The 13,719-nt window shown below is 39.3% G+C and overlaps 4 protein-coding genes across 4 annotated transcripts; 2 read left to right on the plus strand and 2 right to left on the minus strand.

Moving 5' to 3' along the window:
• Positions 1–3,538: 3,538 nt before the first annotated feature.
• Pgk (phosphoglycerate kinase) lies at positions 3,539–5,061 on the plus strand. Its single transcript, XM_068285656.1, has 3 exons — positions 3,539–3,700; positions 3,785–4,729; positions 4,793–5,061. The coding sequence occupies exons 1-3, from the start codon at positions 3,639–3,641 to the stop codon at positions 5,031–5,033; spliced, it is 1,248 nt and encodes a 415-aa protein (XP_068141757.1). The 5' UTR covers positions 3,539–3,638; the 3' UTR covers positions 5,034–5,061.
• A 35-nt stretch (positions 5,062–5,096) lies between these two features.
• On the minus strand, positions 5,097–7,352 carry Cwc25 (CWC25 spliceosome associated protein homolog). The gene is made up of 3 exons (XM_068285655.1): positions 7,243–7,352; positions 6,963–7,182; positions 5,097–6,907 (listed from the first exon to the last, which is right to left on the minus strand). Exons 1-3 carry the CDS (start codon positions 7,258–7,260, stop codon positions 5,226–5,228), a joined length of 1,920 nt encoding a protein of 639 aa, XP_068141756.1. The 5' UTR covers positions 7,261–7,352; the 3' UTR covers positions 5,097–5,225.
• Positions 7,353–7,714: 362 nt separating this feature from the next.
• Positions 7,715–9,575, plus strand: LOC137573532 (phosphoglycerate kinase). Its single transcript, XM_068285473.1, has 3 exons — positions 7,715–7,984; positions 8,051–8,159; positions 8,218–9,575. Exons 1-3 carry the CDS (start codon positions 7,776–7,778, stop codon positions 9,298–9,300), a joined length of 1,401 nt encoding a protein of 466 aa, XP_068141574.1. The 5' UTR covers positions 7,715–7,775; the 3' UTR covers positions 9,301–9,575.
• Positions 9,320–13,454, minus strand: Hrs (Hepatocyte growth factor regulated tyrosine kinase substrate). Its single transcript, XM_068285472.1, has 4 exons — positions 13,300–13,454; positions 13,036–13,120; positions 12,714–12,978; positions 9,320–11,652 (listed from the first exon to the last, which is right to left on the minus strand). The coding sequence occupies exons 1-4, from the start codon at positions 13,328–13,330 to the stop codon at positions 9,751–9,753; spliced, it is 2,283 nt and encodes a 760-aa protein (XP_068141573.1). The 5' UTR covers positions 13,331–13,454; the 3' UTR covers positions 9,320–9,750.
• Between the last annotated feature and the right edge of the window lie 265 nt (positions 13,455–13,719).

Here is a 13,719-nt window from a genome sequence, read left to right on the forward strand (position 1 = left end):
ATATTCCTAAGATAGTATGTTTAGATGGAATCAAGTCGACTTTTTAATGCTCTATGTATGTTATATACATATATACACATGTAAGATATAAATTACGCTATATTATAATGATTCAAAGGCGCTTTTAGAATTGCTTTATTAGATACTAAATAAATAATAGTGGTGTCATTTTCAGCTTTTAGCCGTCAAATTTAGCCATTTTAAAAAGCTTGTTGATGGCTGGAAAAAATTTGGGTAAATGTTTACTATTACTACTCGAGATTTCAGTGTTGAAAAGTGGAAAAATCGGTAAAGCTAGATTTCAGTGTTGTCAAACGCTATTTTTTATTTGGCGCGCTGTTTGACTGCCCTGGTAGCCAAATATTTTAATCTAAACTCAAAAGTCGAGGAATATTCGGCTGCTCTGGCAGCCGAATATTGTATTCTAAACTATATTTGTTCCATAAAATCAAGAAATATTGTAAACTCAACAATATTTTCGTTTGTTGAGAATAGTGCTAACAACAGATTCAAAAAGCCCGCGTATTCGAGTATCCAAAATTCGGCATTCGGCAACACCATCTCAAAATTGAACAGCTTTTTTTAGCCGGAAAAAGCTACTTTTAGCTATAGTCCCGCTAAAAATATTAATTTTCTTTTGTTAATTACTCAAAAACTACGAAATAAATCGCCAAGGCGCACCTGAGGTCGTGCTCGTGCAATTTTTCTCTTTCGTTTGATACCAAAATTATGTAGTTTAAGCGCGTTTTGGGCCCGAGTAGTAATAGTAAACATTTACCAAAATTTGAAATCAGCGAGATTTTTGGCGTATTAGTAAACATAATTCTAGTTTTGTTAAGTTGAAATTTGATTGCATTTAGCATACAACAACTAATTCTTTTTATCATTATGAAAGTTTTACATTCCGACAAGCATTTTTTACAATATGAATATTTATATATTATAACTAGTTAGTTGATAGAGTATACACTTCGTCGATAAAAGAGTCTAGGAATTGCGAATTATGCCCAATGGAGAAATTTAATATGGGCAAAATGTTGGGTGGAGGTGTAAAACTGTACTGCGTAGCCCTTACCCTAGACCCATTTCAGCCTATTGTGTGTGCTTCTCGACTTTTTCTTTCTTTCTTCTTCTGTTCCGTCTTGCATGAAGAAACTGAAATCATTCAGAAAACAACATGAACAGGTTTACGAGCACAATTTACACATCTATGTATGTATGTGTATACTGTGAGTGACTGTAAGTGGACGAATTTAGATGGGTTGAAAAGAGGTGCAAGTGACTTGAAATGTATTGGAAGCGACAGCAACATACCCTCTCTCCCGCGCATCAAATAATCTTTTTCTATATAGTTAAATATCAGAACTCAATGAGTGCAGTTGCCAGCAGCGGCAGCTGGACGCATTCTTTTTAAATTAGAAACATTTGAACATACAATATACATATACATACATATGTACATTGTTTTGTATTTTCAAGCTTTCATATTGAATTGTTGTGCAACCATCGAGAATAATTTTGGGAAAATCGGAAAAAGTCAGTTGAAACAAGTGTCTAATAAATAGCCCCGAATGACTTGCGTTTCCATAAGTTGGGCTCTACTTCGATGCTTTATTCAAACTTACTATTCTAACGTCAGTCCTGCGTCAATGGATATTTCACACGCAATTATTATATTTAATCTTGGATACGTTTCTGTTTTCGATTTTCGATAAAAAACGTGCGGGAGGTCGCACTTTTACCTCTGAGTGGCAAAATGTCGACCCCAGGTAAAGCAACATTCATGGAACAATGAGTAAAAAAGGAGAGGGAACTGTTGCAATGCTTCAAATGGGCTGTATTCACAACTCTCCCATCTTCCACCCACCTTTAACCTCCCTCCCCTTTCTTTTGACTCTCTTGGCATCTGCGTCATGCATTTCGTTGCATTGAGAACGTTGGCCAGTTGGTGATACATATGCATACATACTACATACATAAACAAGCATACAGAAAGGACAGTGGGACGTAAATTTTATTTTGGCGATAAGCCCTAAAATAAAAGATTCAGCGCGAGAAAAATTTTGAATTTTCATCAGTTCATATAATTCAGTTGTATTTTTCTATTAATAGTTAACAAGAGGTTAAATTTTTTTCTGTTATTTCTACTTGTATTAAAAATTATGGATATATTATTCTCAATTGAATTTAAACCGGCTCGAGGTCAATCTTACAAAAGAAGATTATTTCAAAGGTAACACACAAAAAGGTGAGCAGGTTGTCTGTATAGCTATTTCAAGAACTACCAAGTTCTATCATCAGCAGACTTTGCTAAAGAACTCCAGAATTGCAATAGCCATACCATGTCCTCAACGCTAAAACTAGTTGGGAATTACATTGCCAACTAAATGAAGCGAAAAAAGCTGGCGAAGCCTACAATACCGAAGACCACCTTTTGTGCATTACCCTTAGGCGCTATGAAATATTAGTGTAAGAGCTTCGCCCTTAACAAACTAAATTCAAGACCTGTTTCTTTTTATACACGGTATATTGTACCATATAGAAAAAGGGTTTTTTTTTTTTTTTTTTTTTTTTTTTTTTTTGGAATAAAATTCCAAAATAACGGCGTGCCTTCCGTTAGTGTTATCTGGTTAGAGATTGCGACCTATTGAAATTTAAATTGAATTTAAATTGAATTTTATTCTCAAAAATTTGTGAAAATTTATGATCAACGAGTGATAAATGATTTTAATTGTAACGAAATTCGATTTATTTTTGTTTTTCCATTTCTTAGTTGATGTATTACCACTGTGCAATGTAAAAAGTGCGGACATTGCGGAGGTTTGGTGACGGGAAAGACAAAGAGTGTCAGCTCGAATAGTGTGAGATAGGCCTCTTATATGAATGAATCATGATAAAGAGCAAGTAAATGTGTGCGTTGTGTGGTCAGTCTCTGAACTGCCGAAAACAGCAACAATAAGCACACCAATAGCGTTTCATTTATGTATGTGCATTAAATTTTTCAATATTTAAATTTCAATTTCAATTGTACGAAAAAGTACATCGCACATACGCAACGTTGGTTTTCAGTCGCAAAAGTATAATTTATGCCAATGTCGGGTGTTAAAAATAAATATTTAATTATTTAAATAAATTATAGAATATATTTTTAAATTTTTTGTCTTATTTTATGCATTGTCTCGCCCAAGCACAATACTTTTTAAGAATAAGTAAATACTTTGTGGCGCAATCATTTAAGAGCAGTTCATGTATTTTGAAGAGTCCGCCAATAATCGCAATAATTCTACATTTTCCAGCACTAACTTTGCAGTATTGAGTAGTACCAATCGGCAGAGTTGCATGTGCATGGAAATTCAAAAAGATTTTTATAATTTAAAAATGTTTAGGAAAACTTTACATTTTTTTTAGTACTTAAGTAAATTAATACTTGTAGGTAGTAAAATATTTTATTTGGAATGTATAATATTGGGTTTTTATTGAATTGGCACTGTTTCTGGACCTTAGACAACCCTAATCTATGTACCAACTAAGTGACCTTGCTCTGACATTGCCGCAATAGCAGCTGTGGGTTAAAAACCAGAGAACGGACCATTACGAAAAGAATCCAACAAATTGTTAGAGCACAAAAACTCCTGAAAATGGCATTCAATAAATTGAGCATTGAAAATCTGGATTTGGATGGCAAGAGGGTGTTGATGCGGTAAATGGCTTATTAGCAGATAAAGCGAATTCGATTTGATTGCATAAATGATAATTTTGTTCTATTTTATTTATTTGGACATAGAGTGGACTTCAACGTCCCAATTAAGGAGGGCAAAATTACAAGCAATCAGCGTATTGTGGCCGCTGTGGACAGTATCAAGTTGGCATTGTCAAAGAAGGCCAAGTCTGTTGTGCTTGCATCCCATTTGGGTCGTCCCGATGGCAACAAAAATACCAAGTTTACTTTGGCACCAGTGGCTGAAGAGCTAAAGACACTGTTGGGCCAGAATGTTACATTCCTCAATGATTGTGTGGGCAGTGAGGTGGAAGCTGCCTGCAAGGATCCCGCTCCTGGTTCGGTAATCCTTCTTGAGAACGTACGCTTCTACCTGGAGGAAGAGGGCAAGGGTGTAGATGCTACTGGAGCTAAGGTTAAGGCTGATCCTGCCAAGGTTAAGGAGTTCCGTAGCAGCCTGGCTAAATTGGGTGATGTTTATGTCAACGATGCCTTCGGTACTGCTCACCGTGCTCATAGCTCGATGATGGGCGATGGCTATGAAAAGCGTGCTGCTGGTCTTTTGCTGAACAAGGAACTCAAGTACTTCTCACAGGCTTTGGACAAGCCACCAAATCCTTTCTTGGCCATTTTGGGTGGAGCAAAGGTAGCCGATAAGATTCAACTCATTGAAAACTTGCTGGACAAGGTTAATGAGATGATCATTGGTGGTGGCATGGCTTTCACTTTCCTTAAAGTTTTGAACAACATGAAAATTGGAGGTTCCCTGTTCGATGAGGAGGGCTCGAAAATTGTACAGAATCTAGTGGATAAGGCCAAGAAGAACAATGTTCAATTGCATTTGCCTGTGGACTTTGTTTGTGGCGACAAATTCGCCGAAAATGCTGCCGTAAGTGAGGCCACAGTTGAGAGTGGCATTCCTGATGGACATATGGGCTTGGATGTAGGACCGAAGTCTCGTGAGCTTTTCGCTGCCCCCATTGCTCGTGCCAAGCTGATCGTGTGGAACGGGTAAGTGTGGAAACTTTGATGAAAATTTCGGTTGGAAATTTATTTATATATTATGTGTTGTAGACCACCCGGTGTCTTTGAATTCCCCAACTTTGCCAATGGCACAAAGTCTATTATGGATGGAGTTGTGGCTGCCACCAAAAATGGAACCGTTTCAATTATCGGTGGTGGTGATACAGCTTCTTGCTGCGCCAAGTGGAACACCGAAGCCCTTGTATCCCATGTGTCCACTGGTGGTGGAGCATCTCTGGAGTTGCTCGAGGGCAAGACCCTGCCAGGCGTCGCTGCCTTGTCGCCCGCCTAAGAGCACATAACTATTATATAATATCGAAGTGTAACACATACTCTCTCCCCTCTCTCTAACACATTATTTATGTTAATTGCATTGTTTTAATTGTAAGAAGCAAAGACATCCCTCCCCAAAAAGTTTAAAAGTTGTTTGCTTAAAAAATAATAAAAGTGGAAATAAAATATAGTAGTTAAATCTTACACATATTTATTTTCGCGCAAAGTTTTTGTCCATGGCACCCGAAGAGCGTTGAATGTTATTTAGATTGGAGCGTATGCGATCACTTATGGAGTTCTGATTAGCAATGGCCTTTTTCACCTCTTTGTTTATGAAATCTTTGTCAAAGTCACGCTGCTGATGCTGGGCCTCCTCACGGGCATACGCGTCTCGATGCTTCTGTACAGATTGGGTGCGATCAGCCTCACGCCACGAGGCATTGTCCATCATTTCGCGAAGACGAGCTTCACGGTCGGCTTCGGTCAATTTGGGCTTGGCTTGTGGGCGATCATGGTTTGTTGGTTGAGAATTGAAATTTCGTTCTTTTTGATCTCTTCGTGGAGACGTGCGTTGAACCTGTTTAGGCGTTTGATTGCGAGGACTATTACTTTTGCTTCTTCTGCGATCTCGTCGATGGCTAGGGCTTTTGCTTCGTCTGCGATCTTGGTTTGTTCGTTGGGGATTGAAATTTCGTTCTTTTTGATCTCTACGTGGAGACGTGCGTTGTCCCTGCTTAGCCGTTTGACTGCGAGGACTGTTACTTTTGCTTCTCCTGCGATTTCGTCGAGGGCTAGAGCTTTTGCTTCTTCTGCGATCTCTGCGTGGGCTAGGGCTTTTGTTTCTCCTGCGATCTCTTTGTGGACTACCACTTTTGCTTCTTTTCTGATCTCTTTGCGGGTTACTAGATTTGTTGGGTTTTTCTTGCCTACGAGGGCTAAGACTTCTGCTTCTTCTCTGATTCCTTTGTTCTCGCTGAAGGCTAGGACTTTTGCTCCTTATCTGAGTCCTCTGTTTTCGACGAGGACTAGGACTTCTGCTTTTTTTCTGATTTCTCTGTTCTCGTCGAGGACTAGGACTTCTGCTTTTTCTCTGATTCCTCTGTTCTCGTCGAGGACTAGGACTTCTACTTCTTCTCTGAATCCGATCTGTACTATGATCCCTTTTGTTTTTTCTTTCCACATCTTTTTGTCTTCTTCTATGATCTCGCTCATTACTATAACTTCTGTCTCTGCCTCTCCTTCTGTGTTCTTGCCGAAGTGGAGAATCATTTCCAGGCCGTCCTCTCTTCTTGTATCTTTTTTCCTCATCGCTGTCACTATTGCTGCTATCGCTGCGATGCTTTTTCTTGTTCTTCTTTGGCTTGGATGCTATATCCAATTGTTTTGAAATTGTCCTGTATTTGGCATCCAGGAGCTTATCCAAATTTAGATCATTAGATCCATCACCACCTTTTAGTTTTTTAACTTGTCGAGCAAGTTTTCTATCCAAATCGTCGTCGCTATTATCGCTATCCTTGCTGCTCTTCTTTGACTTCTTACTCTTTTTTAACACTTTGCTTTTTGAGTCTTGTTCAGCTTTAAGAATTCGGTGGATTTCTTTTAGCTTCAGTGGATTTTCAAGCAATTTCCGACGAGATTCCATTTCTCGTTGCTTGATCAACATCAATGGATCTTCCAGAGTTTTTCGATGCATGTCAACCTGCTCGGTGGATTCCAAATTCCGATAGTGTCTTATCGAGAATGGAACACACTCGTGTTCTACATGATTAATTGGTTGCTTCACTCCCAAAGTATTCTCTTCATGACGACGTTCTTCAGCTTCAAGAACCTCAAAGGATTTGTCTATCTTGCGCCCCAATAGATACTCCTCTCTATTGATCAATTCATGGCTGTCTAAAGAAAAAAAATATGTATCCAACATGTTTGCTTTTGGCAGAGCTGAACTTACTTTTGTACATCCATTCCAGTTTGGCCTCACCAGTTGCACCTCTGTTGCCTAACACACCCGTGCTCTCACCCATGCGTCTCAGCTCCTCTCGGTCGCGTTCCTGGTTTATTTCCTTTCGTAGATCATCCAGTTTCCGTTGCTCCTCCTGCTTGGCCTGTTCCGCTTTCCAGACGCGCTCCTGGTTCTTCATAGTATGTGGATGCCATGATTTCTTCAAATTCTGAAAAGATGCTTGTTATATCTGCTTCAGTTAGCTTGGCTAAAGTAATTAAACACTTACCAAATCTCCGCCTCCCATTAAAGTGGATTATTGGTGATTTTCTAGAGAAATTTTACTATTTTAACAACAATAATAACTAAGAGCAAGTTTCCCTCTTTTTACATAAACAAGCAAACGATTGGAGATAAATATGTGTTATCGATAATTGCATGTGATTATCTACGCTCGCGTTATCTACGTCCGTAAAAATTTGAATTTAAAAACGACTATTTTTTTCAACATTTAATTACTCTGATTGAAATGTACAAATTTATTTAATAAATGGACAAACTTAACATATACCATCGTTCTGATCATGAATATATATATATACTTATATTGTGGTGGGACACGCTTCCTTCTATTTTTATCTTTATAAGCTAGGATGAGATTATATATGTTTGTATATACATATGTACATATTGTATGCAGATGGACACTGATCCTACTTTGATAATCGTGTTTAGGAAAAGCAGAAAAAAAAGCATTCAAAATCAGTTCTTAGAGCTTACATTCTATATAATTTCGATTTTTCATTCAAAATTTTTTAAAAAATGTTGTGTTTACAATTTTGGTTTAACCAGTTAAAAAAGGATCCACGAACATCTGTCGATTCCGTTTGGATGCGCTGTAAATCCTGGCGTAATTTAAGTGACAAGTCCATGCAATGCAGAGATGAAGGCGCCAGTGAAAAGGACAAGAAAATGCCCCAAAAATTGAGTCTGAAAAATGTGGAAGTGGAGGGCAAAAAAGTATTTATGAGGTAATATTAGATTCTCCCAAATGCCGAAGACTCGACCTAAACTTCCGCCTATTCCTTTGCCTGTAGAGTTGATTTCAATGTGCCCATGAAGGAAGGAAAAATCACAAATAATCAGCGTATCGTGGCTGCTCTACCAAGCATTAAGCACGCTCTGGAGAAGAAGTGCAAGTCATTGGTAACTCTTAAAATTTCTTTTACTTAAGATGTGCCAACTGCAATGCAATCCTTTTCAGGTCTTGGCTTCCCATTTGGGGCGTCCAAATGGTGAGAAGAATCCAAAATTTTCACTAAAACCGGTAGCTAAGGAGTTGGAGAAACTATTGGGTAAACCTGTATGCTTCATGGACGATTGTGTTGGTCATGATACACTGGAGGCCTTGAAGAATCCTCCAGATGGGGCAGTTCTACTTCTTGAAAATCTCCGATTCTATGCAGAAGAGACGGGAAGCACAAAAGAAAAGAAGAAGAAGATAAAAGCAGATCCTGCCAAGGTGAAAGAATTTCGCAAGAAATTGTCTCAATTGGGCGAGGTCTATGTGAATGATGCATTCGGCACTGCCCACCGAGCTCATAGCTCCATGTTGGGAGAGGGGTACGAAATTAGAGCGGCGGGCTTCCTTCTCGACAAGGAACTGGAATACTTTGCCAAAGCTCTACACAATCCAGCCAAACCATTCTTGGCCATTCTAGGTGGAGCCAAGATAGCGGATAAGATCCCCTTGATAACGAATCTGCTCGACAATGTCACAGGAATGATTGTGGCTGGTGGAATGGCATTTACTTTTCTGAAGGTACTCAATTCCATGGAAATTGGCAAGTCGTTGTACGATGAGAAGGGCTCCAAAATGATATGCGATATAATGGCCAAGGCCAAGGAGAGGAACGTACAGATTATGTTGCCAGTGGATTTTGTATGTGCCAATAAAATTGAACAGAATGCTGATAGAATAGAGCTGATCAGTACTCAGCAGGGTGTTCCTAAGGATCTGATGTGTCTGGATGTGGGTGAGAAATCCATGGAACTCTTTGCCTCTGCCATTTGTCAAGCCAAAACAATTGTGTGGAATGGCCCACCGGGTCTTTTTGAATTAGAACGCTTTGCCAATGGCACCAAGGCCATGTTGGAGGCGGTCATCAGTGCCACTGCCAATGGAGCTATCACAATTGTGGGCGGAGGAGATACTGCAACGGCTTGCAAGAAATTCGGCGGTGTCGAAAAAGTATCCCATGTCTCCACTGGCGGTGGAGCCGCTCTAGAGCTGCTCGAGGGCAAAATACTTCCCGGTGTGGCTGCCCTAACCGATGCCAAGCAATAGAAATGAGACAAATTTTAAATGCAATACAAGACAATGCGGTTTATACTATAGTGGAATAACATGATAAGGATTAGATTATATAAAATTTTGGATATATATTCATATTCCGTATTTGCTGCGAGAGTTGGAAGTTGCAAAACAAGATCTTTTGTAGATGGTCAAGAAATTTTAAAATCATCTTGTAAATGGAATCTAATTACCAAAGTTTTCAACTTTCCATAAGGAACAAGTGAGTTATAATGAAAATTAAAATAAAGAAAGCTTTCAAAATGTGATTTATAACCACGTTTTTAAATTGAATAACCTTTTGTTAGGGTAATTAAATTAATTATATAATTTTGATTTGAATCCTTTAAAAAGTAGTTGTAGGTTCTTCAAATTGGCAACTCAACTCTTAAGCATATACAGATATTATAACATGGAAATTTTTGCTATATATATATAGATCGTTTAATCAAAACTGATCAGCTCAGCTGTAGCCGGCTCGGCGGCTTTGGCTGGCGTCGTAATAACTTCCGGTTCGTTTTGCGGTGGAGCTGGAGCTGCAGCCACAGCTTGAATTTGCTGTTGGTTGTCGGGAACAACCACAGGCGGTTGGACTGGGATCGGAGCGTGAGTTGGTACAGGAACAGAAGCAGTAGGAGGAGGAGCAGCAGCGGCTTGGACCTGATTTGGAATTGGTGGATGATTTTGTAGAATTTGCTGCTGTTGAAGCATGACGTGTCCAAGTTGAGGTTGCGGTTGAGGCTGGTTTGGTAATTGATGTGGTAGTTGGGATTGCATCTGGGCTGTCGGTTGCTGATTTGGTTGTGGCTGTTGCATGGGCATTGCAGGTTGCTGTTGCTGCATCATTTGATTTGGCTGTGGCTGTTGGATCATTTGGTTGTGTTGAGTCTGTTGAACGATTTGATTTGGTGGCTGGGGTTGTTGCATCATTTGACTTGTTGGTGGCGGCAGTCCCGGATTATACATGCCGGGATACGGTGCGTGACCATTTGGTGTCGGGAATCCGGGAACTCCGCCTGGTGGTGGAGCAGCTCCATAGGGATTAAACACATTATGCGAGGGTGACCCATGCTGCGGCTGTGGACCAGTTGCTTGTGGCAGATATGGGAAAGGAGCCGTTTGACCCATCAGATATTGAGCCTTCTGTTGCTCTTGTCTTAATTGCATTTCCCGTTCTTGTTCCTGAATCCTTTGCAGTGCCAACTGTCGTTGATATTGCAAATATTCCTGTTTCTTCTTTCGCATAATCTCGAGTTTTTGGGCCATTTGCAATTGCCGCTGGCGCTCCTGTTCCTCGGCCAATCGTCGAATCTTCTCCACATGCTCTTGCCTCAACACATCGAGAGCGGCCCGTGAATCCTTGATCTGAACCAATTTATCCTGCAATTGTTCGTACCACATACGCTTATCATCCATCTCCTTAATATACGTCAATTGTTGCGAATGCAACGAGGTGAGAGTCATGAATAGAGTTTGGACAGAGGTATCATTGGAAATGCTGCGTCCACGACTGGAATTCGATTTCATGCGATTGACAAAGATTTCCACTTGAGTCCGCATATTGGCCGCAAATTCATCAATTTGCACCTCATCGGGAGTCTTTTGAGTGGAGCCCAAATGAAGCTGCGGTTGCTGCTGCTGTGGTTGTGGCGTGGGCGGCATTGGACTGGGTGCCGAGGGGCTGGCCATCGATGATTCACTGATCTTACGCTGCTCCCAATAACTGCGATTCAAATATTTGGCCAGATCGGGATTAGCCGACTCCTCAGCCGGTTGATGTACAGGCGCCTGCTCTGCGGGACTCGGAGAGCGCTGTGGCATTCGATAGGCACTGGCTGCAGCTGCCAACGATGATTGCTGATGCTTTGGCTTCTGTTGCTCTGCCTCAGATTGACTTAAAGCCAAAGCCAATTGCAGTTCCTCTTCTTCTTTCAGTTCTTGTTCACTCTTTCGTGCCGGCGTCTGCACTTGTTGGGACAATGAACTATTCAGATATTCGGCTGGTAAATCGGTTGCCGCTTTAGGGCCACTACCTCCTGCTGATGCTGCAATGCTACCACCACTTGAGGGTCTTTGGAGAGCATCAAAGCATCCATCGCATACGCGAACCTCCTTTTCAATGCCATATTTGGGCAATGGACACTGTTTGGCAGTGCATTGGCCACAAAACACCTGGCCACAATTGCGGCAATGGTGTTTACGGTTCGTAAAGGTGAATTCTACTCGACAGCGATGACACACACGGCCATCAGCCCAATTGGGTGCCGTATCTGCCGCAAACATTGCATCGGCCTCCTTCAGTTCGGGAAATGTATGTCCCTTGGCCTTTAAGATGGTCATGGTGTCCTGCAAAAGATTTAAAGTTTAACAGTTGCGAAAAATTGTTTGTTGTAATTTATCTATTACTTCTTCATCTATGCTTAATTCCTCCTCGGAACTCATTTTGTGGACAAATGTAAATTAACTAATGGCCAAAGGCTAGTTCTAAAGCAACAGTCTAAGTTGCACACTAATTTAATTAGCTGACATGGTCGTGGTCAAAAAACCTCAACAGGGAACTGCGTAAAGCAACATTTTTTGGCATTTGCGAATTTTGAGAAAACAGTTAGGGCTGAGCCAATGTATAAACTTATAAAGGAAAACTATTTATAAGGACAAAAGCTACATTTGTGGTGTAAATAGCTACATTGTAGCCATCCAGATGCCCTGTTTCGGTTCTTAAAATACCTTTCACTTGGGTTTATTGAAAATCTAAGTAATTCTTAAATAATTGGTAACATTTAAAATGCTCTAAAAAGCAGGACAATGAGGCAAGTTGGCTTTGATCACTGAACTAGTTTCAATAAATTATTAAATGACAAATTTTGTACATTCTGTGTAAAAAAGTTACGAAATCTGTTTGTTCAGGAGTTTAATTAATAAATAATATTGAAATGTTATGTGATAGATATGCCTTATCGTTAATCTCATTACGATAAACAAATAAATATTATCATATTTTACTTTCTTTTCTTGGTATTTTAAATATAGTAAGACAGTTTTTCTAATTTTTCTAGAGTAAAGGACAACAATTACTAGAAGATAAAAATAACGACATAAATTCGAAATGAAAAATTATTTTTGTATTCTATATCTAACTGTTGATTTTTAAATTTCATTGGAAAACTAATACAGATAATTCTTGGATCGGAGCAAGGATTTCAATTTGCTGTACCATCTGGGGTTTTACCTAGACATTGACCAATTAGATGATTCCAATGAAAATATGACGAAGAAAACATGTCAGAATATTTTAACGAACTAGAAAATATAACTTGGCCAGAAAAAAGAAACGGCTTCAATTAGTCCCATCCCATTACCGCTATCTTATACCTGTCCCAGACACTAAACGCATAGTAAATCCTTACCTTAATGGCTTGATATTTATCCGAGGAGCGGAAAGCATAAGCCCAGGTCTGTACCAATTCAAGCATTTTCTGGCGCACATTCTCATGTGGAGTTGATTCCAAGAAGTTGCTAAACATTTCACAGTTCTCTTTGGTGAAAACCTCCTCATGGACAGGGGTACCACAATTCTTGACTATGCTCTCCAATACCAATAATGAATAGCAAGCAGAATGTGGATTGGGTGAATTCATTTTTTTCTTAATAGCAGCAAATGCATTTTTGGGCCTAAGGAATTAAAAAAAAAATTAAGTTTTGTTTTTGTTTATGTTCAGAAAAACTTACGTGACATCTTTTTGGTTGATTTCATCGCATATTAAGATTATGGTTGGCCAGTCTGGTTCCAATCGCAGATGGCTGGTGGCATTTTCTGTAAAACGCAGTCGAAAGGTTTTTTTTTTTTATCAGATTGCTTTGTTGTTAATTAATCAGTTTCTCCACAGTTCATTAGCCTGTTTTGATGAGTCACAGTTTGTGAGCAGTCATAGTTGTGCAGTTACTTCTTCTTTATCTTTTACGCACATTCGTTCCAATTTACATATAGCTTACCCAGATTTTTGTCAAAACTGGACCGAAACATTTTTGCTGCTTCAATTTGTTGTTCTTTTTAAATTTTATCTTGCAAATGTTTTCGTTGAATATTTTCTAGTGCAATTGCAAGTTAGAGATGGCCTACAACTTGATAGAAACATTCGATATTTTTGCAAATTGCATAATTTTAGTGTGACCAGAGGCAGTTAAATGAAATAACCCACCAATCAGCTGGGTTAAAAATTTATCGATTTTTTTTGCTGGTAACCGTTACAGCTCAATTATTTAAAATTGTTATTAGAAACTAAAAACATTGTTATCTTGCAAACTTAATTCAATAATTTAAGATCATCTTTCAATGCAAAAGTAAAGACATGAACTCAAATCGATTAAAATCAAGCATAACTACATCGATTTGGAAAAGTTATATCATACTTA

Source organism: Drosophila tropicalis, unplaced genomic scaffold, assembly GCF_018151085.1.
Source record: "Drosophila tropicalis isolate 14030-0801.00 unplaced genomic scaffold, ASM1815108v1 contig_413, whole genome shotgun sequence".
NCBI lineage: Eukaryota > Metazoa > Arthropoda > Insecta > Diptera > Drosophilidae > Drosophila > Drosophila tropicalis.